Raw genomic sequence first — 24,916 nt, 5'->3', positions numbered from 1 at the left:
GTATCAGTAGAGCCGACAGTGTAAATATCAGGGTTGTACCACAGGGCGAGACATTTGAGACTCAGTTTCTTTATTTGTACTGTGAACAATGAACTTGTTGTGAAGATAGTTAGATGGTGCCTGTTTATCCTAGTACCTAGCATGTACTATCAGCATCTGATAAATGACTGTTATTTGGAGCTATTATGCTCTTGTTTGGGAACGGAGGGATGTGAGGAAGGATGGCACAGGAGCGTCTGGAGATGAAGGCTTGCAGAATAAAGAAAAATAAAACACACAGAGAGAACCCTTGACTCTCATTTATTTAAATAGTCACTAGAGAATCAGAGAGAGTAAATGATGGTTAACATGGAAAACGTATGTTAGGCTGTGTGTAAGAGGGATATTGTGGAGAAAATTTCCAGTCCTTTTCACTCCAAAATGCCACTAAGAGCCACCTGTGACCAGCATTGTCCCTTGTGCTGAGAAATAAATGTGCACGACCCGGGACCATCTGTGTGCTTCTCTCCATTTCTCTTTCATGCCTGATTGTCCAAACACCCTCATTATTCTTGCTAGCTTATTTCCTTTCCCATTTTCTCCTCTTCTGGGGCAACAGGTCAAGTGTGACTCAGAGCTCTGAGTATTCTACTGGGAAATTGTTCGCCTTCCGTGGAGAGGCTGGAAAGATCCTGTTGTTCTGGGCAGCTCTGCTCACAGCTGCCTGGGCTGAGGAGCTTAGCAAGAGGCCAATGAGAGCCCCTCATTGCCTTTGTGCCAGAAATCCACCTTCCTGTAGGCTGAGGGGCAAGAACACAAGTTTCCCTCTCTTGGTTACCACTTCATGATTTGTAATCATTCCATTCCTGCCTGATGGGAAGGAAAATATTGTGTGAGGTTCCAAGCTCAGGTTCTGCAATCATCCCTCCTGAGTTTAAATCTTCACTCCCCTGTGATAGCTTTGTGGTTGTGTGCTAGTTGTATAAGCTCCCTGCCTGGTTTCTATCTGAAAAAATAGTGGGGGCAAAATGAGATAATCTGGGTACAAGGCAGAGCACAGGGCTTGGCTCTTAGTAAGTTATCTGAAAAGGTAACTTGAAATCATAGCAGCAGCTATAGCAGTAGCAGAAGTAAATAAACAGAAGAAATAAAAAGGAGGTCTGGTTATTGGAGGAAGGTCCATCAGCACTGACTTCAAGGAATAGGGCCATTGTCACCAACTGCATTTGTGTGTGTGCCACTGCTCCCACTGCCCACCTGTCCCCCCCAAATGTATCCAGTCTTTGCTGGCCTGGGTTACCAGTGAAGAATGCTGTTTGGTCCCAGTAGTTCTGCAAGCAGGGTGATTTTAAGGAGGAGATGTCCTGGTGGACAAATATCTTTTCCTGGTCCAGAGTGATACGTGATATATCAAAGCTTTTAAAAATGTGTGAATACGTTATTGACTTACCTTATTGCAAAGACATAAATATAGGGCAAAGTCACTTAACCCTGAAGGCAGAGGTCAATAAGTGGTAGATATTTTTTAATCCTGCTTTCAGTAAATACACGAGAAGAACACCAGTTACTTAGACTCTGCAATTTGTAATTGATTCTGAGGGTTTGGGGTGGCATTGACAGATATGATTACCAAGTGGATCCCCTGGCCTTCGGAGAAATTGAAGTGTTTATATAACTGAAAAGTTAGACTGTGATCAAAGGAATACTTTTATAAGTCATTGTCATGCAGTCATGTGGAGAGCTAAGGACTGAATTGACCCTGCCATGCCCAGTCGGTCACCCTCTGGGTGGTGGCCTAATGTGCCTGAACATGGCTTCAGGAAGTGGACATCTTCCTTTGCAGAGTAACTTTCACCTTAGAAAGAACTTTCACATAAATTATCCCATTGGATAAGTTGTCTGTAGCCTCAGCTCATATGCTGGTTTTCTCATTGGACCCCACCTGAATGATAGGCAACACTGTACCACGATGGGAAGAAAACCTGGACTCTTCTCACCATGGTCACTACAGAGCCGGATGAGGAAAGATTTTTCAAATAATCATCTGGCTACTAGTCTTTTCCTATCCTGTGATGAACCATGGATGTTTCCGAACACAATCTGAAGTCCCAACAGAATAAACATGCATATAGCTTATTAATAGGGAAAGTTCTAAAGATGCATGTTATTCAATAAATTTAAATACTGGTGTAGTTTCCTTAGTTTCTAAGGGAACTTCCCCTTGAGAATTTCACTGTACAAATGAGATACACATTATATTTTTATTTAGAGTCCAAGAGGATTTCTGTAGGATCATTTCAGAGACGACTTAGTTCTCTGCAGAACTGAGGCCTACACTGACATCTGATCAGTCACCCTGATTTCAAAGAATTCTTTTCCATTGGTAGGTAAACTTCTATTAAAAAAAAAAAAAATTAGGACACAGTGCAATCCTTTTACCTAAAAGTGTTACGTGGCAAGTGCTTAACTCTCAGTAAAAGGGAATTTAGATTTATTCAGAAATGTTATTAAAATACCCTATAGGATATCCTGGAATATCGCCCTTGACACAACAGAGCTTCTCAACGCCCTTGGCTTAAGTGCGTCTAAACTGCCAGCCTTTGTGGGAGGTTTATCTCTGGGCTCTGATCCACGTTCAATATACTCCCCGGTTGAGCTCCATTTATGTTCGATCAATAGTATTCTGTGTCACACTGAACTGGAAGACCAAAGCCAGCGGATCAAGTTTATCACTGGATGCATGTAGGATAAATTTCAAATCATTGAAAATATACCATATTAACTTTGTCTCCATGACAATCTCAATTTTGTGTGTGTTCCCACAGAAATGGAAGAAACAGAACTGTCAACAGAATTGGGAAGCAGTGATGAAGAGGCTACGGTTCCGAGCATATTTGCTGCAGTGACCACAGAAATATTCACTGTCAGTATGAGTCCTACCCTTATTAGTGAAGATGCAGGCCAATTACAGTTTATATTAATGGGGTTGATCCCAGTGATTTTATTGGCCGTCCTACTTTTACCCGTGATACTCTTTGTAATCTACCGTAAAAGAAAAAGGAATAAACAAGGTAAATATTTTGCCTGTTCCCATTTCCAGACAACTGCTTCATATGTTAATGAATAAATGATAAAACACAATACTTTTTGCTTCCACACAGAGCCTTCTAGCCGAGGATCTCAGAGTGCTTTACAGACAAGTAAGTATTATCCTAACACCTGCCTGGAGTTGGGATGGTGTGGGAAAAGAAACCGAGAGGTTTTTAAGTGAAGCAACTACGTAAAATAATATGTGATGAATGACTTGTTTCAATGAAGTTTTCCAGAGTTTATAAATGTCATATTCCTTCCTATTTAAAAAAAAAGAGAGAGAGAAAATGCTTTCAGCCTAAATTGAAAATTAAAATACACAGCTGCCATCTCTGTATCTAATCTAGATGAGGGCCCTGTGTAATTTTGGCCAATAGGTCAACGTAACATTTCCTGACCATTGGAGGAAACAGTTAGGCTGGTGAAGATGTGGGTCAGATTGCGGACAGGGTGGGAAGGCTGGAGTCCTTGGGCTCACCGCCACAAGAAGAGGATTCTTCCATCTGTGCTTTGTCACAGATACTGTTTTCTGCCCTATGCCCCATCCCCATTTAATCTTGAAAAGGCCTGGGTGAAGCATGGTTCTTATTCCTATTAAATCTATGCTAACTTTTAGAATGAAATCCCTGATTGGCTAAAGATAACTATCATCAATGGAAAACTAATCTGATAGAACATCCCCGGGGTCAGAGATACACTCTGAGAGGATTCACTTCCAATGCCAGGACTATCAAATACTAGGTGTTGGGATAGTTCTGAGTCCAAAGCAGACTTGGTTTCTTTTGGCTTGTGCCGGTAAAAGTGACTCCAATTAGATCTTTTTGTTTGTTTGTTTGTTTTTGTGGTACGCGGGCCTCTCACTGTTGTGGCCTCTCCCGTTGCGGAGCACAGGCTCCGGACGCGCAGGCTCAGCGGCCATGGCTCACGGGCCCAGCCGCTCCGCGGCATGTGGGATCCTCCCGGACCGGGGCACGAACCCGTGTTCCCTGCGTCAGCAGGCGGACTCTCAACCACTGTGCCACCAGGGAAGCCCCAATTAGATTTTCAAGTTGAAGCCTTTAGGGATTCCAAAAGTCACTCAAGGGTGATAAGATACATATTTATATGTGCATACAAAACTCACTCTGTGTACTTCACATCCACTAACAGGGCACCTCTGGCTTTGAGATCATGCCCTTGGCCTGCGGGCCCCCTCACCATCCTAGTACCAGGAGAGGCTTTAAGCTCTCGTGGAGCTGTAAATGGTCATTTTCCATAATGCCAGCAGGTAGGGCAAATGCGAGTCGGGAAGGAAGCAGAGAAGAGCATTACCTTTCATGGCAGGGTAATAGATTCCAAGAAAGTAGAAGATATACATATGTTTCTCCACTGCTTGCAATTTCAGGGTGACCTAATAACAGTCATCACGTGGGAGCTCCTTTGTAAGCTAGAGAAAGAGAAAAAGCAAACAGAGCTGCCTGGACCCGTTTTTTTTTTTTAAGTAGGGAAAGTAAGAATTTCCTGCCCAAACCCTAACCTGTAGCTGATCTTACCTAATGTAGTCATGGGGTCAGGGAGAGGTCGGGGTTGACTAGTCAAATGGTCATGCTCTGAGGCTCTAAATCCAGAAAGGGACTTTTCACTGAATTTTATTTGGAGAATCTCAAAATTCAAAAGCCATTCACAAGTGAGAACTGACCTCAGACACGGTCCAGGCAGTATTTGCTGTTCCCTTTCCTGATGCCTCCATGCCTGATTGATGTTATGTCTTCTGTCTGGAATTTCCTTCTTTGTTGCTTGGCAAACTGCCACCCCCTTCTTCAATGCCCAGTTCTAAAGATTTTATGAAGAGCTGAGTAATCACACCCCAGGCAAAATTAATCACCACCTCTTGACTGTTCACACTTATTGTGCACAGTATTTACACTGGCGTAAGTTGGTGACTTGCCTTTTTTTGGTCTCTCTTTCTTACGAGGTTATGTTCTCTTTAAGGTCCGAGAGAACTAAGAACTTGTCTTATTTATCTTGTTGAACAGTGTGGCGAGGACAGACTTTGGAATACTCTGCCTAGTTGGCTTTTGCCTTTCCTAGCTCTATGACCTCTGCTTCAGTTTCCTCATCTGTCAAATGGGCAAACTCAGCACCTACCTCATAGAGTTGTTGCGTGAATTAAGTGGATTCATCTGTTTAAAGCACTTAGAAAAAACAGTGCCCGGCATATTGTGTCAGCTAATTATTATTATCCCTTTTATCTAACGGAATGCCTAGCCCAACACATATATTAGCTGCTCAATAAAAGTGTTGCAGGAATGAGTTGATGACAGAACGTGAGAACGTTTACTTATTCTCAGAGGTAAAAGTACATTTGCACATTATTCTTAATACAAATTGGCATATCGTTTTTACTTTAAATATGCCTCACTTGAAGAAAACACAAATGGAAAACTTAGAATTTCAAAGCAACTGCTTATCACCAAAGTTTTTGGTAAGGAGCGCTTTTTTGGAATATTTTCTTTTACTTGCCACTCCTTTAATATAGATTCAGATGGTTAACTGATGACTCTCTCTTCAGACAGACTGACAGAGAAAAGGTTCACAACCACTGCCCACTGAAGTCCCCCCATTCATATTTAGCATTATAATGCAAGTCAATAAAAGGAGAATATATTTAAATTAACGGAATTTGATTTAAATATATTTTTAATTTATTTTTCCAGGAAAAATAAAACTGTCATACTGCGTCAGACCAGCATTTTGCTTGGAAAGTTCCCAAAGGAATGTTTTGTGGGAGGGCATGGGTGATGTCTCAGGTTAGGAATAGACACGTTGTTTCTGTCCTCAGGTGAATAGAGCCTGCTCTATTCTTCCACACCAAGAAATGTCTTTAAATTTGACAACTGGGGAGCACTTGGCCAATATTTGTAGAAAGAACACTTCACCTGTTTGGAAATTACCTTTTTTCTTTGGGCCTGTCCGTTCCTTGTCCAGGAAAGGGAAGGCTGTGTAGTGACTTAATGTGCTATTGTCCTTTTCCCTAGACTTGCAAGCATTAGATTTGCAGTTGTTATTATTTAATATTTATTAGGTGTCCTGATGTGCTGCATCTCTGGGAAAGAGTTGCAGGGGAAACAGCTGGCAGTAAAGCATCCCTTTAAACAGGCTTTAACTACAGGACACCTGGCTGGGCTCAAGCTCCAGAAAGACTCTCTTGCTCACTGTTCAGCACAGAAACCAGATAAGAGAGCCGGTGTCCTGCTGGGTCCCCTGTCCCCACCTCTACCCTGCAATCCTACCGTCAAGTGCACCCGGGAGTCTAGCCGGCAGGGGGCTTCGTGGGGCTAAGTGGGTGTCAGGGGGGAACTGAAGGAGGCGGAGGGAGTGTGGAGGCCGACAGGAAGTGGCAGGGCTGTGGGAGGGAAAATGGAATCAAGTGCGGGTCGTGGGTTGTGTGAGACCTGCGTCTGCCTCCCGGTGCAGAAGGAGTAGGTGGCTATTAATAAAGAGACAGAAGCCAGGTGGAGTGGAGCGGGCAGGGCCTGATCGCTGAGGACGGGTAATTGGTCTCCCTCCCAGTTTAATGCTCGGCTCCTGGGCGCTCTCCCAGATGTTTTCCCGTTGCCATGGCGACTGGGGCAGGGGTAATGGCCGTGGAGCAGGGGAGACGAGGCCACAGGAGGCTTTTTGCTCTCTTTGAATACTGATTACAGGAGCTTCGCGTTTGGTGCATCTGGAGCACTTTTGTAATGGGTTTTTAAACTTTTCTATCATCCGCATGCAGGGCTAGCTTTGACTCACCGCGAAGCCTGCGGGCACCCAGATTAGAAAGATAAATCCCCCCCCCACCCCTGCACGGTGGGGCTGTAAGGGGTTATTAAGCAGGGAAAGAGGGAGGGGAAGGCGGGAGGGACAAAACAGGGGCATTTTTATGGGTCACCTGTAGGGAGGTTCAGCTGTATAGGGGCTTTATTTATAGTAAAATCCCTTAAGGAAATAGCCTGTACATTTTAGATGAAAAATGCATGGATATAAAATGAGATGAACATACTCCCCTTTCCCCAACTGAAGTGTCTGAGGAGTCAGGCACCTGCAGGAAGCTTCAGATTCCTACCGAGAGGCAGGAGGACACAACCTACAGCCCCTCGAAGGGAAGCAGTGATGGCATGAAACTGACATCTGTGCCCAACTTTCCTGGGTTAGCTGTGCCATTAAAGTTTGCCAACCCACAGGAAATTACAGCAGCTCCCGGCTGCCAGGAGCTCAGTTCCAGGTGCCTGCTGGTTGTGTTCCCTCGCTGAGGACCTGCACCTCTGCCTGCCAGACAAAGGCGGCCTCTGATGGCTAAGGATCGAGACCATTTGACTATTCAGTGGACCTCTACAAAGCGGTTTCCTTCCCAGTGGTTTTCACATCATAGAAGGTGCAGTGGGGCTGTGCTATCCACTCGCTGGCCATCATTGCCTCGTTTCTCTGGGTGCATTGGTTCCACTGCCAAACAAAACAGAGTCTGAGCCCTGGGCTCTAATTCTTGCCCGTGTTCATCTGGAGTCTGGTCAGCATTCAAGCCATTTTGCAAACTGTTACCTGACTCACTTCAACTAACAGCAACAAAAAGCAGGCTTGTTGGAAGTTTCACTACTATGAGAATGTTAAATCCAAAACATTGGGCACACATTTAACCCCAGGGCTGGACAATCCAGATTAAGACCTATTCATTTATTCAATAAATATTTACGGGGTGTTTGTCAGGTACCGTGCAAGCTGGATGGGGTAGGGCTGGGGGATGCCACCATGAACAAGGCAGACATGATCCCCGCCCTTTGGCAGCTATGGTCTAGTGGGAGTGACAGACAAAAAAGAGTTAAACAGAGAAACTGATCAATGACAAATTGTGGCAGACACTATGGAGGAGCACATGAGGATCTGAGCTGGGAAGCAGTAGGAAAGATGGGCCTTACTTCAGACAGAGGAGGTAGGGGAGGCCTCTCTGAGGAAAGAGTATAAGTTGATGTAACTGGGAAAAGGGCTCGAGTGCCCAGGGTGCAGGAAGCCAGGCTCTGAAAGAGCAAAGGAAGCCAGAGTTTGCAGCAAAGGAAGGATTTATTGCAGGGCGCCAAGCAAGGGGGTGGGAGACAAGCCTCAGATCCAGTCCAACTTGATCACTGAGTTAGGGGTGTTTTTAAAGAAGAACAAAGAAGCTGCGATTAATCATCGTCTTGTGACATTTCTTTTTCTTTCTTTCTTTCTTTTTTTTTTTTGTGGTACACGGGCCTCTCACTGTTGTGGCTTCTTCCGTTGCGGAGCACAGGCTCCGGACGCGGAGGATCAGTGGCCATGGCTCACGGGCCCAGCTGCTCCGCGGCATGTGGGATCTTCCCAGACCGGGGCACGAACCCGTGTCCCCTGCATCGTCAGGCGGACTCTCAACCACTGCGCCACCAGGGAAGCCCTCTGTGACATTTCTTAATCGTGATTCTGGGAGTCAGGACGTTTCTGGTTTACGATTCTCTGACGAGGTGGTCCATGGCTGGGGGTCTGTGAGCACCACTTGCCCTGGAGAAACAACCTGAGTTTGTGCTTTAATGATGAGATCTACAACAGCAATTTTAGTCCATTAACGATGTTATCGATAACAGCAGTTTTAGTCATCTGACTCTGGTTGGTTAGTGTTCAGTTAGCACAGGACTGAGGTCAGAGGGAAAAAGAAGGGGAATGAAGATTTGGATAGAGAGATTAATCATAAACTTGGTAGGGGACCTTCTGTTTTAGGGGGGACTTGGTTTCACTGAGACCAGAAGGTTGTGAGAGATCCACCCACACAAAGAGCAGGGCGAGAGGAGAGTTCCAGGGGGAGCTGGTGATTGATAACCCACGTCCTACTCCGGGACAAAGGGACAGTGTGTTGCAAGGAGATGAGACAGCAGTGGTTTGAACTGGCACATCTGGGGGCCCAGGAACAAGCCCTCTTTTCAACTCCTCCTTTCTCCATCTTACCACTATTTTCCTCTTCCTATGGATAAAAATAGTCAAGAGGGATAGACATCCACTGTGAAGTGAGCGCTCTCAGAGGGCCACCAGATCTAAAAGAACAGATTTCACGTGGATGGGACCTCATTTCAATATGGCAGTCTGCCCTTGTTTGACATAGAGGTTAACTACTGCTCCTTTCAAAACGTTATCTACTTGAAGTAATTTCCTCTCTTTGTAGAGGAGATTTCAGCTGTTGGAAATAAAAAGTTGTTACACACACTGAAAGTTAACACGACTTTTATATTTACTCTCTTTTAGATGACCTGGGAAGTGAAAACATGAAACTGTAAGTTCCCCACTGCCTCCAGTCCAGCTCGGGATAGGCCAGGATGTCAGGGGATGAACAGATTAGAGAGCCGGCTTTTCAATAGTTTTGGGTTTGACACCCCTTCCGGGGACCTTTGGCTTCCCCAGCCCCAGGAGGATGTGCCCGAGTGCCCACACCTCACCCCAGGGGAGATCTGAGAGGAGGGCAGGGTCCTTTGTTCAGAAAAGAACTTTTTTTCTGACTGCTACTGATTCCAAATGCATTGTTGGTTGAGTATGCTGACGCTGGGTGTATTTCAAGGACATCCGTTCATTTATTCTGATTAAAAATTTTATCTCCAGGGAAGAGACTTTAGCTGGTTATTAAGGGAGGGGAGCCCTGGTAGAAGCCTGAGGTTTGTATGTTGAGAAGCAGTGCGTGGTGGGGAGAGGGGGCGAGAAGAGGAATGGAGGTGGCAGGAGGGGGTGGAGGAGAGAGAAGAAGAGAGGATGACACCCGGAGGAGTGGCCTGGGGCGATGTCACCACCACCTCTGTCACACACACACACACACACACACACACACACACACCCGGTTATTTGGACACTAGGCTGGCTTCCTCTGCAGGGTGGCGCCTACGCAGCGCAGCAGTCAGAGCAGGTGGTCCCCTCCCCCAACCCCACCTGCATTAACCTGGGCTTCTCCCCTGAACTGCGCGCTGAGCCCCGGCTAGGGAGGACGGTGGATTTTTTAGCACAAGGGCTCCACTTCTTCATGGCAGGAAAGCCTGGGAATGGAAGGGCGAGGTGATGAAAGTAGCCTGTTGACCGTGGCCTCTGGACGTGGAGCACTGATCAAAAACCCCCAAAGAAAGGGAAGTGAAATTGAGCAAGGCTAAAATGCTAAATGTGGCAACTCCCCGGAGGAGTCTCGGGCTTGGTACCTTCCGGAGGAGCAGAGTCTCCTGGGCTGCCTTTCAGCCCATCATCAGTAATGGATGACGGTTTATTTTCGTTTTTGCCTTTTTTCCTATTAGAGTTTGGTCCTCTTGAATAGGGTAAACCCCCAGCCTATCCTGGAGTGTAAGACACTGAATCAAGTTCGCCTTCCTCACAGCCAACGGTCAACATCCTAGGCGCTCCTCAAACGAAATTCAGCACATCACACATGTTGGGTTTGGTTTTTGTTTTATTTTTTCCCACAAGCTCTTTATTTTCTCTCTCCAGCCCTATTTTTGAGGAAGACACACCCTCTGTGATGGAAATAGAAATGGAAGAGCTTGATAAGTGGATGAACAGCATGAATAGAAATGGTATGTGGTGTGGAATAACCTAAGGTGGGTTTTTTTGTGCTCTGTGGTAAGAGAAGGCTGCCCCCAATTTGTAACTATGCCATGAGTCCTAGAGGGACCCTGTGAGCCCACCCACATTACATCTGGCACATGCACGAAGTAAGCAGGGTGTCTGACCATCCTTAAATATGCAGTTTAATTATTGCATCAATGGTTGCTACTCTTTTGTATTTTTTTTTTTTTTTTTTTTTTTGCGGTACGCGGGCCTCTCACTGTTGTGGCCTCTCCCGTTGCGGAGCACAGGCTCCAGACGCGCAGGCTCAGCGGCCATGGCCCAGCCGCTCCGCGGCACGTGGGATCTTCCCGGACCGGGGCACGAACCCGCGTCCCCTGCATCGGCAGGTGGACTCTCAACCACCGCGCCGCCAGGGAAGCCCTCTTTTGTATTTTTGCACAAGTTTTTCAAATGGTCTTTTTCTTCTTGAAAATGATCTTATTTTCGAGCAAGGAAATCTCTTGAAACCAAACTATCTGGAAAAAGTTACCATCTGGCATTATCTGATATATTATAGAATCTAGAGATCTGTGATTTTAATCTGTATATAAATATAAAACTTTATCAAATATGGTTTACATAGATCTGTCTGTCTAGTAGGCACTAGCCATATATGTCTATTTAACTTAAAATTTAAAAAATTAAATGAAATTTAAAATTTTGTTCCTTACTCATTCCAGCCACATCTTGAGGACTCAGTAGCCACCTGTGGCTAACAGCTATTATATCAGACAGTGCAAATCTAGAACACTGTAGAAAGTTCTACTGGACAGCACTAATAGAGATAGTAATATAAATATCCAATTATAACTTAGTTTCCAATTGATATCTGGCAGTAATTGTAGTATATGTCCCTTACTTTTCATTAAATCAACATTTAGATGTAAAAATGATGACAGCTCTTTTTTCTATTTTTGATTCCTTTAAAAAATCAATAAATTATTTTAATGCTCATGCTAAACTACTACAATCTACTATTTATATTATCCTATCACTTGTATTTTTAACATTTATCTTAAAGAAAATACCCTGGGAGCTGTCAGATTCAACAATCTACAATGGAGTTCTCAAATCCAGAGGCTTGGTGTTAGAATTTTTGTACCAGAGGCTTTCAAGATGAGCTTTGTACCAGAATTTTTGTACCAGAGGCTATCAAGATGAGCTTTCCAGAAGATGAGAACCATTTAACTAAATTGTACAATTTTGAACAGTTTTTCATAGTCCAATATTGAGGGAAGAATGGTTCTGTAAAGCATTTGAGGATGGAGTGGGTCATTGAGATAGTCCTTAAAGTAGTTTCATTTTGTTGTTTTTAGTTTTGTTTTAGTTTATAAAAATAATATACGTACACAGTAGAATTTTTTTTTTCCAAAAAAAAAAAGAAAAGTGTTCCACCACCCAGAACCAATCTCTCTTAATATTTTGGTGTATTTCCTTTTATGACTCAGATAATTGTAATATAAAATCATGATCCTGTTACACTCACTAAAACCAGAAATCTGGAAGAAGGCATTTCCATTTGACAGCTAAAGCAGAGAGTGGCTTTGACACATAGGTGATAGATCCAGTGGATTTTTCTCCCCCTTGGAAACAGCAGTCGTGTAATAGGAGAGAATTCTGATGACTTTAACAAGGTCGACTGTTCCCCACTTTACCTGCTTCTTTCCTGTTGTGCCTCCAGACTGAAATCATTCTGCAGACACATCAGGACCTTGGGTGAAGCCGTTTTATTCCTGTGTCTACTCTGATCCATGCAGATTCTAGCCTTTGGAGCCCCAGTGGTGTTCCTCAGGGACTGAATAACCAAGCAGTGATGAATTGTGCCCTTTCCAACGGGGCCAGAGGCACGTTGAAGTCTTGTATCTGTGCTGTTAGTGCTTTTTCCATTTCAAGAGCCTTGCCGTCATTAATCTTTTAACCTCTGAAACTCCCTGGTGAGGCCATTTCTGCACAACTAACCATACAGATCAGAGAAATGTGATACTCAACTGCACGAGTTTTGTAGATAAAAAACAGAATTTTAGTGACTAACAATGAGCTTGCTTTTATTCTGTCCTAGCCAACTATGAGTGTTTACCTACTTTAGAGGAAGAAAAGGAACCAAACCACAGCAACCCAAGGTACTTCTAATTTCTACCACAGATTATATATGGTTGGGAGGGGGAGATTGGAGACCACAGTTGAGGACTTTTGCTCACCTTCTCTGTGCCTATAAATTTTTTAAAAGATTTCTTTATTATTCATTTATTTATTTTATTATTTTTGGCCGCATCGGGTCTTAGTTGCTGGCACATGGGCTCTTTGTTGTGGTACGCGGGCTTCTCTCTAGTTGTGGTGTGCGGGTTTTCTCTTCTGTAGTTCAGGGCGCCAGCTCAGTAGTTGTGGCGTGCGGGCTTAGCTACCCCGCGACATGTGGGATCTTAGTTCCCTGACCAGGGATGGAACCCATGTCCCCTGCATTGGAAGGTGGATTCTTTACCACTGGACCACCAGGAAAGTCCCTGTGCCTATAAATTTTATGTGACAGTTTTCATGGGTGTATGGAGAAACGAAAGTGTGAGTTATGGAAAATAGAAAGGTACAAATTAAATATCCTAGTGACTCTTTATCTTTAGAAATAAATTAGTAGTGACATTTTTTTGCCCTTCTAAAGAGACACTGTTGAGTCGGCTTCTGTTTTAGTCCTAAAACTTTCTGATTATGACAAACTGTAGGTTTGTTGACCTTGGATGAGTAGATGTTTGGTAAGGAAAACAGATGGAGGTGACAATCTCAAAGGGGTAACTGTAAACAAGAGTGAGTAAAATGAACATAAACAAAACAAAAGAAAACCCCGCCTGAATTGGATTGTTATATGAGATAAATTAAATGAGAATTTTTAAAAAACCCATACTCCATTCTACCACTAGGTGGCTCTGCTTAATAGAAAATTTTAGCGCACTGGGGCCTGTGCGTCCTTTAGCCTTCCACAGTCTTGTTTAAATTATATTATCTTTTGTGAGGATAGAAATTACCGTGTCTGGGTGTTTTTGATCAGAGAATCCTTTGGTCAGGACCTGGGACATGCTCGCAGGAAATAGGATTGATGATTCAGTAAGTCAGGGACTTGCTCCACAGAGCACTGCTGTGATTTGGGGGGCACAGAATTGCTGATGGGGTAACTCCGAGATGACCGACGAGTAGGGAACTTGACTGAGCCTGTAACTGAGATATTACACTTCTGTCGGAATAAACAGAATACATTTTCAAAGCAGGATAAAGACCACCCACCGTCTCTCCTTCCAAGTTAACCAGAGGCCCTGCACCAGTCCCCTTAAATGTTTCCAGAGCGCAGTCACTTGTCACAAGCAGTTCCTGAAGCCAGAGCGATGCGAGGAAAGACTGATTATTAGACAGTGATTGGGGCAGTCAGATGTTTGTCTTCCAGACCCTTGTTCTGCTTCCTCCCCTAAGCCTTACCTGAGAAGTCGTGCCACCATAATCTCACTGAGGTGAGCCTCCGCTCTGATGCAGGATATGCACCTTATTGTAGATGTCAGTCATTGTTACCTCTGCGGGTACTTGCATGTTAGAATTCACCACTGGTTCAGAAAAGAGTCTATCCTATTTAAAAGAGCTATCAGACATTAACAAGATGAAAGAAAAAAAAGAATGCTCGTGGGAGTATCACAGAGGACATTACGAAGGAATTATTTCCTTTGCATTTTTACCTAAAAATGAACATCTGTGTGTGTCCAGTTTAGGGCTCAGATCACCCCCCAAAACCTTATAAATATCTTATTACTGCATCTCTGATGTGCACCCTCAAAAGATGTGAGATATCATTGGTTTTTATATACCTGCCTCTTGTTCCTTGAAATTATTGGCAACATAGAAGAAGCTTAACGTTAGAGAATTGTATGGTGGTAAAAGCTTCTTAGAAATCATGTTTTTGAAATGCTGAGAGGCTGGTCTCTGAAGTAAGCTCTACCACATTTCCGCTTCTAAGGCAAAAAGCCTTAACCTATTCGGAGAGCTGCTTCATGCTAAATTATTGATTTTAAAGGGAATGTCTACATTCCTCTGTTGGTCTGGTTTTAATTCACAGGACAACTGTCAAGCTGTCACCTCATTCCCTCTTGATGAAGCCAGGACCAGGGTCATAGAACCAAGAGTGGCAAGTCCCCAGTCTTTGGTGCTGATGACACTGTCTGATTACTTCAAAGGGTATCATGATATTGCAGAGCAAATTTAATTTTTATTCACTAAAAACTCAGAAAAGTACAAAGCACTTAGAACAAATCCTGGTACAAAATTAACTCTCAATAAGTATTAGTTATTTTTAATTATTATAAAAAGTTAGAATTGATATACATAAACTTATTGCCTTTTGGGTGAATGAGCCTGTGTCCTAAGGTCCAGGCACATCTAGTATGTGGAGCATTCTTTTTGCTCCTGGTTTCCCTGGGGACTTCTTTTTGGCGCTTACCAATCCTGAGAAATTATGAATTTGTTTCATCCCCTAGTAATGATCTGGAGCCTTTAGGTTCCCCATCCATTACCAGCGTAGGTAATATGCTGGTGATTTCAGAATAGTCCTCTCAGCCGTCCGGAATTTTTGAAAGGGTACATAGTTTGGATTATCTTGTAGTTTGGATAATCTTTTCTGTCGTGATTTTATTTACATTTCTTTCTCTTATTGTCTTAATTACATTGATAATTGATGAAACATTTACTTTGAACCTTGAATCCAGGACAGATAGAAGATTTTTTTTCTGAAAGCTTGTGAATCATTAGAGATACAGGTGGTGAGTGCAATGGTCACTGGGCTTAGAATCAGAAGACTGGTTTCAAGACCCGACTTGGATGATCATTTATTCTTTGTACTAAGACAAGTCACTTTAACTCTCTGTAAGCTTCAGTTTCCTCATCTTGTAAAATGGATATAATGCCACCTGTCCTTCTAGTTTCACAGGATCCCAAGAGAGAAAAAAACTTTGTAAGTTTTAAAGCACCACACAAATGAAATGAATTCTTTTATGCTCTGGCAATAATTCTCCCCATCCTCTCCAACTGACTTTTTTTTTTTTTAAAGATTTTCTATTTTAGAGCAGTTTTAGATTCACAGCAAAATTGAGCAGAAAGTACATAGAAGTCCCCCATACCCCTGGCTCCCACGTGCACAACCCTCTCCGCTGTTGACACCCCCCACCAGAGCGGGACCTTCGTTACAATCGGTTAACCTATTTTGACACATCATTACGTCCAAAGTTCCCCAGTGGTTTTGACCTCTGTGAATCATCCTTCCTCTACCGTCTAAGCAGTATACGGGTGACTCTAATGCTTCAGAAAGTATATAACAGTCACTGCAGATTGAACGTAGTGGAAAACACACTTCCCCATCCTGCTTGGACTAGCAGGAGGATGGGGAACTAAGACTTCTGGAATCCATTTACTTCTTGATGCTAGAAAGACACTGTGACATAAAGCCTCTGTTATCCATAAAGTCCACTCTGATCCTGGGACAACGAGGTGATCTGGTCACCAGCCTACACTTAATGCACTACATTGTGTGCAGACGTCAACCCTTCACCTTCTCTTGTTCAGGTTCATAATCTCAGGTCTTTCCAGACTTTTCCCACACATCCCATTAGCCAGCAGTTCCTCATTACTTCGCCTTGTCCTCACTGAGTGGACATTTTCCTCGAGCTGTGGAATCTGAAATTTAGCACAGGATTTTAATAAGGGCCAGGGATGTGCAAAGTACCATGGGAAGTTTAAAGTATGGTTTTCATGTTTTCAAAAAAATCAGTGGGAAAAGACAGCAAAGGAATGGTGGGGGAAGGGGAATTCTATATCCTTATTTCCCACCTTAGCATTTTTCCCTATAATTCGTACATGTTATGTGCCAGGCAACGTATGGGGTACCGGGAACAGTGTCAGTGGAACAGTGTCCAAGGGGTGGGCAGGGTGGAGCTGAGGTCTGCCCTAGAGTTGAAGAGAATTTCATCACCGACATTGTTCAGCCTTGCCAGCGTGTGTTGATAACAAAAAACAGATCCATTGAGTTGGTTTTATTATTGTTTAAATTGTCTTGAAAGAATTCACTCCCTTATTGTCTACCCCCATCCTTACAATACCTTCTCTAATGCCACTCGACAGTGGCAAAAACAAGATGGAATTCCTTTCATCTTGGTGCTTACAGTCTGGGCAGTCTCTTCCTTCTTCCTGAGGCCTTTATAACTAGACAATTTCCTGAAAGCGTGGTGTTTCTGCCTCTGCAAGCTTAGGTGAATAACCACAGAAAAGGAATTGCAAATATTAGCCAAGCGCACGTCTTCTTTCCCTTTATGCCTGTTGGCCACAGTGATGATTTTATGTTGAGTAACAGCATTGGGAAAGATTGGGGGAGAATTAGATTTCATCCAAGTCAATTTATAAATTTGAAAGTACAGTAATAACAACAATAATAAGACACTTATTCTAGATACCAGATACCTAGCTACTACTACCTAGGAAATTAACCAAGTCAAAGAAGGTAAGTAACAGTATACCTGTTCTGCTTTTGTAATAATTCCATTGTTCTTTTTTTTTTTTTTTTTAAGAATCTCGGGTGTGAAACTCAGACACCAATGTATTTTTATTAATTTATTTATTTTTGCTGTGTTGGGTTTTCGTTTCTGTGCAAGGGCTTTCTCTGGTTGTGACAAGCAGGGGCCACTCTTCATCGCTGTGCGTGGGCCTCTCACTATCGCAGCATCTCTTGTTGCGGAGCACAGGCTCCAGACGCGCAGGCTCAGTAATTGTGGCTCACGGACCTAGTTGCTCCGCGGCATGTGGGATCTTCCCAGACCAGGGCTCGAACCCATGTCCCCTGCATCAGAAGGCAGATTCTCAACTAATGCGCCACCAGGGAAGCCCTCCATTGTTCATTTTATGATTCATGTCTGAGCTCAATAATATAAAAATGTATCACTTTAGTATTTTTCAGGAAAATGCAGGTTAGCTTAATAGAGAATTTTTTGAATTTCTCCCTGTTTCTTCCCTTCTCTTTGTGTTTTTTTGGAGAAAGTATGATCGTCAGTGTAATTTTTCAAATATACTTATTGAGTGCCTAATATGTGCCTGGCATTGTCCACATCATGCCAAGACAACCAGCTAAAAATGAAACAATCCATCTGAGTAAACCTGGAAATCAGAGAGGTTAAGTGATTTGTCCAAGTTTGCACAGCAAGTTTTTGATGAAGCTCAATCTAGAGAAGAGTTTAAAATTGGATTTTCATTTTCTTTGACTAATTAGTTAAAATAAAAGAGATATTCCATAAATGAAAAGACAAATTAGAAACTTTTAAAAAGAACCCTTAGTAGCAAGAAAGCCATCCACCATGAGGCCAACTATGAAAGTCTTCGGTGGCTGATGCAGTGCAGACATTGACAAGACTGAACCATGAATTGCAAGAAAACAGCAGTTTTGTGTGAACCGTTCTGGCCTCTCCACTCCAGTAAATCTCTGTGGCCGCTTCCAATTACTTTATGAGTTTCCTTCCTCTTTTTCTCTCCAGTCCCTCTAGTCATTTAAAAGTCAACAAGTATTAAATATTAAGTATATTAAGTGCCAACTGATTTCCCTCAAATCCGAGCTAAGTATCATGAGAGATACAAAGTCAGTTTATAATCCTGCAGGATGCTAACCTCAAATGACATGGTTAACATGTAGGGGTGTGTGTATATGTGTGTGTCTATGCCTGTCTGTGGTGGGTGAGAGAAGATGCACTAAATTCAATACACCACAGCCTCGTTTGAATACTAGCCCAGATTGTGTCTACACCGTGGGCATGATCTATGTGTCTTGGACCAATTCTGGGCCTGGCTCTGATGGCAGCCAGATTCTCGTCTCTATAATTCCACCTGGGCAGGCCTCTTACGGGAAGGAGAAGGGACGTTCTATTGATGACGCGGAAGAGAGCATGATCTAACTGTTCCGTGACTTTGTGCTAAACTGAACTTTGCACTCCTCCCCAAACCAAGTTAGAGAGCATCATAATTAGAGAAAGGTTTAGCATAGGTTTATTACATCTTGGGAGACAGGCAACATTAGCTGTGGTCAGAAAGAGAGATTGTTACAAGGTAAACTGGTCAGAAGGACAAAGATGGCTTATCTGATCCTGACTGCAACCAAGGGGCAGTTATGAAACCAGGTGTTACAATTGCACCTCCTCATTTAACTGGTGGCGTTCCACTTAAATGCTTTCTTAAAAATCATCAGATGATGCTTTTTAATCAATTCAATTGGTTTTTTACAGTTTGGAGGCTTGTTACTATACAGCTTTTTGGAAAGCTACCCCACATTCTTAAAATATCTACATATAACCCTCTGAGGAAAATCACTCACTCGTGCTGCTGTCACAGATAAGTGACCAAAGCCGTACGAATTAACATCAAGGCAAACAACAGAAGTTTGAAGCGGGATCACTGATTTTATTTGTTGCAATTCTGTGGCAGTTTGCCAAGATATTTTTAACAGGGAATTCTAGCATTTGCCAGAGCTGGAAACATCAGGGCTGATTCGATCATTTCACAGAGATGATAAATAACCACAAAGATAGCAGGGAACACATCTAACTCAATAAAGGAACGAGCGTGAGGGAGAATAATGCCTCCAGGCTCGGGCATGGGTGGGGAGCCAGGTCCCGGGTTGCTGACTTACTAACAGGCACGTTGTCCATCACACCACCGGTGAAAATCGCGTGTGAGAGTTGCAACACTAGGAATGACCTGCTGACCCACTGCTGAAGCAACTTGTACCCACACTGGGACTGTCTCTGGTGTGGCGGACCTGGCACGTTGTCAGTGGCCAGATCTATAAGCACATAAGTTCCACACGTATCATGCATGAGGTCCTGTGCTCTTTGATGCTTTAAATGAATGGGTTCTGGTTGGTGGGCAGTGTCACACTCTAAGCCTTCATAATGTTTGTAGAGTGTTCTAAACAAACTGCATTTAGGTTACACTGTCCTCAGAAACTGAAAGTTTGTTTTGGAAGACGGTTTCTTAAAGGCTGTGGATATTTGAAGCAATGTTCAAGCTTGTGTTTAACTGAACATTTACTAGCATAGAATCTAGCAAAATCAGAATGCCCGTTCATGTGTCTGGAGGTCGGGCCCGTGGCATAGAGCTTCGCCTACATTTTCTCATTGATTTTTTTCCAACAGCCTTCTAAGGCACATGGTATTATTATGCATGTTTTGCAGATGAGATGGGCTAAGAAATGTTAACTTGCTCAAGGTCACACAGCGAGAAAGTGGCTGAGCCCTGACTTAAGCTCTGCCCACCTGACCCTGGGCTCAAAAAGCCACCATGAGCACACGCCAAAATTTGGCTCAACTATAGAAGCAGCCCAAGAAGAGAAATACCTAGGCAAAAACTTAATCCAAAAATGTATGGATAATATAAAAAGAAATTGTTCAAATTTTTATGGAAGAACATCAAAGATATAAACAAATGGAGAGAGACGTACTGTGTTTCTGAATGAAAGACTCAACAGTGTGAAAATTATCCTTTTAAATTCAACTTAGTCTTTTAAAGATCCCAATGAGCATTTCATCTGGGAGAATAATTGTGCGCAGATAGGGTAATTCTAAAAGAAGGAAAAAGAACAATTGTGTGTGAGGAGGTGGATTTGCAGGGAACATGCTCCAATAATTAAAACTGTGCATACCCAGAACCAAATAAGTATTACTGGCATAGAATAATATATTCAAAACAGCCTCAAGTATATGTAAACATTTAATATATTATGAAAGTAGCAATTCATAGCAAGTGGATTATTCAGTAAATAGTCTTAAAACAACTGACTAACATTGGGAGGGAAAATTTAGAACTCGACCTCACACTTTAGATTAAAATAGACTCCGGATAAGTTTATATGTGAAAAAGAAAGAACTAAAATCCAGAAAAATTAAAGATAAATATTATAACTGTAAGGTGAGGTCTGGTTGAAAACATGACACACAGTCAGAAACCATATCAGAAAAGGATAGACTTAACTACATTAAAAACTCAGATTTTTTATACTTCCAAAAACACAATATAAAATTAGGAGGAAAATGACAAGTTGGGGGAAAGTATATGCGATATGTATGATGAACAAGGAATTATTATTAATACATAAATCAATAAAAAGATAATGTCCCATATGGGCAAAGAATATTAATAAGCAGTTTGGCAAAAGAAGAAATTAAAATTACCAACAGAGCTCTGAAAAAAACTTTAGTCTTCCTAGTAACAAAAAAAAGTAACCCAAGAATATGTTAAGGTAAATATTAGATTATTTTCACCTATTGAATTTACAAAAGCTAAAAATAATAATATCCAGTATTAGAATGTTGGGGAAAGGATATTTCCCTAAAGGAAAGTGTCAAGAGAAGGTAAATTTCTAGGGAAGGGGGGTAATTGGACAATGGGCTGGTCAAGCTTTAAAATTGCATACATTTTAACCTAGCAATTCCTCTTCTAGATATTTATGCAAAGGTAACAACTGGAAGCATGCAAAAATGTAGCAATTTTTATAATAAATAAAAATTATAAGTTGGAAATAGCTTAAATGTTTAACAATAAGGATATGCCTAAAAATAATGTTCTTGGTGAGACAATGTGAGACAATGGTGTGCTCTATAGCCAATTAAAAAGATATGGTATATTTATTAGCCAGAAAAGAGGTCTATATATGAATGAGAGTGAGAAAAGCAGATTACAGAACAATATGCATAACATAATTCCATTTTTGTACAAAAAGAATATATATCATTATCACAGAAAAAAGTTTGGAAGAATAAATACCAAAATGTTAACTGTAGTGAGGTTGTTAGTATTTTTATTTGGCTTATTTGTATTTTGTATTTTTTCAACAATGAATATGGATTGGTCTTATAATAATTAACTTTAAAAATCACTTCTATTTTAACTGCTGGACACAGATTAACGTTGTGGACAAATGAGGGACTGTGCCCATTGCTGTACAGCCTTGTATTTTGGTCTGCTTAGAGTAGCTGAAATGTCAAGATAAAGCCACAGAAGGAAAACATGCACTTCAGGGACTTATGCTCCATAGAGATGAACTCCTGGATCTCAGAAATATTATCTTGCTACCACCCAAGTTCCAAGAAAGGAAGCCTCCTTGCCCAGTTTAAGAGCTGTTCAGTGTGACGTATGAAACGGGTTGTTACGTTCGTTCTTCAGATAAAGAATGTCTTCATTTGCAGTCAGGTTTCCATTAAATAAGTTTTCCTATAGAAGTTGTCCTTTTTTATCCATGTCTGCTTTCCCCTTTCTTTCCCATTGGTCAGCTTTCCTGGTCACAGCTTCTTCCCCCTGTCTTCACAACACAGACACAGACACACAAACACATACACAATGTCTCTCCTCCTCTTTCTTGGCTAGATCTAGCTAGCTAGCTAGCTAGCTCTCTATCATCTAGCTAGCTAGCTGGCTCTCTATCATCTAGCTAGCTAGCACTCTATCATCTAGCTAGCTAGCTGGCTCTCTATCATCTAGCTAGCTGGCTGGCTATCATCTAGCTAGCTAGCTGGCTCTCTATCATCTAGCTAGCTAGCTAGCTCTCTATCATCTAGCTAGCTAGGTGGCTCTCTATCATCTAGCTAGCTAGCACTCTATCATCTAGCTAGCTAGCTGGCTATCTATCATCTAGCTAGCTAGCTAGCTGGCTGGCTCTCTATCATCTAGCTAGCTAGCTGGCTCTCTATCATCTAGCTATCTAGCTAGCTCTCTATCATCTAGCTAGCTAGCTGGCTCTCTATCATCTAGCTAGCTGGCTCTCTATCATCTAGCTAGCTAGCTGGCTCTCTATCATCTAGCTAGCTCTCTATCATCTAGCTAGCTAACTGGCTCTCTATCATCTAGCTAGCTAGCTAGCTCTTTATCATCTAGCTAGCTAGCTAGCTCTCTATCATCTAGCTAGCTAGCTGGCTCTCTATCATCTAGCTAGCTAGCACTCTATCATCTAGCTAGCTAGCTGGCTCTCTATCATCTAGCTAGCTGGCTGTCTATCATCTAGCTAGCTAGCTGGCTCTCTATCATCTAGCTAGCTAGCTGGCTCTCTATCATCTAACTAGCTAGCTAGCTCTCTATCATCTAGCTAGCTAGCTAGCTCTCTATCATCTAGCTAGCTAGCACTCTATCATCTAGCTAGCTAGCTGGCTGGCTGGCTCTCTATCATCTAGCTAGCTAGCTAGCTAGCTGGCTCTCTATCATCTAGCTATCTAGCTAGCTCTCTATCATCTAGCTAGCTAGCTGGCTCTCTATCATCTAGCTAGCTGGCTCTCTATCATCTAGCTAGCTAGCTGGCTCTCTATCATCTAGCTAGCTAGCTGGCTCTCTATCATCTATCAAGTTGCTTCAGAGACCTTTTGGAAACACCTGGTGTGTCACTGAGCAGGCGAGAACTGAGGTAGGAGTCAGAAAAACATGGTCTATTGCAGCCTCTACGAGCCTCTGAGCTAAGGAGACACCAGGTCCTGTTGATGATCGTCATTCAGGCACTTCCTTGGAAACACAGGTCACTTCAAGTGTAGACATGCTAGAATTTGGGTGAAAGGACACAAAATTTTTAAAAAGCGGGTGGAGGTGCGGGAGGTCAAGTAGTCTGCTTTCCACGAGACTTGGGTGGAGACATGGTCTCACTGGGGAAGAGCTATAGAGCCAGACCTGTGGCTGAGAGAGCCAAGTGAGAAACAAAAGCAGAAATTAGCCCGCGAGCATGGTTATGTCCACACACCATGTCCATAACTTATGTCTACTCACACCTGAAGATGCCTGATGATTGAATTCTAAATGACACTGAGAAGGCACTTCCAGATCCTCTATGCCTGGGAAAAAAAATGGGCTTTTGAAAACACGCCAGGACCACAAACCCTTGAGAGAAAATAACATATCGAAATTTTTTTTTTAAGGAAAAAGAAAAGGCGGTTTGGCTTCTATCCATAGAGAATGGGATCCGATTTCTTTAAAGGGGGAACCCCGGCTCCATCTGGTTCTCTCCGCATCAGCCCTGGGGAAGATATTACAACCAGAGCTAGGGATTATTTCTTGGCTTTCCTAGATTTCCTCCTCAGGGTTCAGATATAAAATCCAAACTGAACTGACCTTTGTTTCAGAAATTGTAATCTGGACACCGTCGGCTCCCTGACTGCTATGTTATCCTGAGTCACCTCCATAGCCGAGTGACCAGCTCTCAGTAGCTTCTTGGAAATATACTATTGTTCTGTTTTTTGCAGTGACAATGAATCCTGAAACTGAATGGTGCTAATGTTTTCCAAGAGAAAGCAGCCCCGGAGGGAGCCTGCTGGGCCTGCCAGCAGAGGATGAAGAGGATCCGAATTTAATTAATTTCAAATCAATGTAAACACAAGAACCTTTTGCTGTTGCTTCCAGCGCCCAGTCTTCCAACGCCCAGTGCATCACCTGTACTTGGAAGAATGCTCGATTGAGAAGTGCTGGGCAAAGGCGTGGCTGCCATCCATCGCTGAGGGTGGAGGAACCATAAGATGCAGTCAGCGCTTATCAGTGGGTGTTTCCTCCGCCCAGCCAACCTCTAGATGACTGTACCATCACCCTGGCCATGCTCTCAAGCCCTTGTTACCTTTCTGCTTCATTCCTCAGGGTACAAATCAGGAAGCTGTCTATGGTTTCCTTCTGGGTCACCTTGCGACCTAGCTAGCTTTGGATAATTTCCTCTCATGAGTTAAGTTCTCTGATAGGTCAATTACATTCAGTGGGAACTTTGCTCAAGGTGAGTTATGTCATGGAATAGACAGCAAACAAAGCAAGTGTTTCAATGTGGACCCCATCCCAGGGGGTGGGTAAGCTCATTTCCACCTGCCATGAGACACAGTGTGAGAGCCCACAGTCCTGAAGGGATGCTGTTTGGGGACGTGTTGACCCTGAGTTAGCCAGGTGAGGGAGGAATGGAATTCTCAGTGAAAGAGCACCTGTTTTCCTTCTCAGAGAAAATCAGCTGCTTGTTCACACTTCCCCACGGCTCATCCCCGCCCTCACCACAACTCCCTCGCGTGTGATGTATGGATAGATGTGTTCAGCTGGGCCTCCTCTGCCACCTTCTGTGTCTCTGAGATCTTTAAGGTTGTTTGGAACAAAGAGACCAGCAATAGGCTCTGTCTGTGCCCGAGGCAGGTACCCTTCCTCATACTCAGGATCTTTCCTGCCAGCCTGACCAGGGCTCGTGTCCTCAACG

At 43.0% G+C, this 24,916-nt stretch overlaps 1 protein-coding gene across 1 annotated transcript in view; it reads left to right on the top strand.

Annotated features, from left to right (window-relative positions):
- TMEM154 (transmembrane protein 154) overlaps window positions 1-24,069 on the top strand; it is a 44,198-nt gene extending 20,129 nt beyond the window's left edge. Inside the window, exons 2-7 of the mRNA XM_082653857.1 lie at window positions 2,805-3,050; window positions 3,141-3,179; window positions 9,334-9,361; window positions 10,549-10,634; window positions 12,728-12,788; window positions 23,940-24,069. Coding sequence (XP_082509983.1) covers window positions 2,805-3,050; window positions 3,141-3,179; window positions 9,334-9,361; window positions 10,549-10,634; window positions 12,728-12,788; window positions 23,940-23,955 — 476 coding nt within the window. The 3' untranslated portion in view covers window positions 23,956-24,069. The remainder of the gene's footprint in view (window positions 1-2,804; window positions 3,051-3,140; window positions 3,180-9,333; window positions 9,362-10,548; window positions 10,635-12,727; window positions 12,789-23,939) is intronic.
- The last annotated feature ends 847 nt before the right edge of the window (window positions 24,070-24,916 follow it).

The sequence above is a fragment of the Grampus griseus genome (assembly GCF_964374135.1).
Source record: "Grampus griseus genome assembly, chromosome: 4".
NCBI lineage: Eukaryota > Metazoa > Chordata > Mammalia > Artiodactyla > Delphinidae > Grampus > Grampus griseus.
This window is presented reverse-complemented; position numbering and strand designations above follow the sequence as displayed.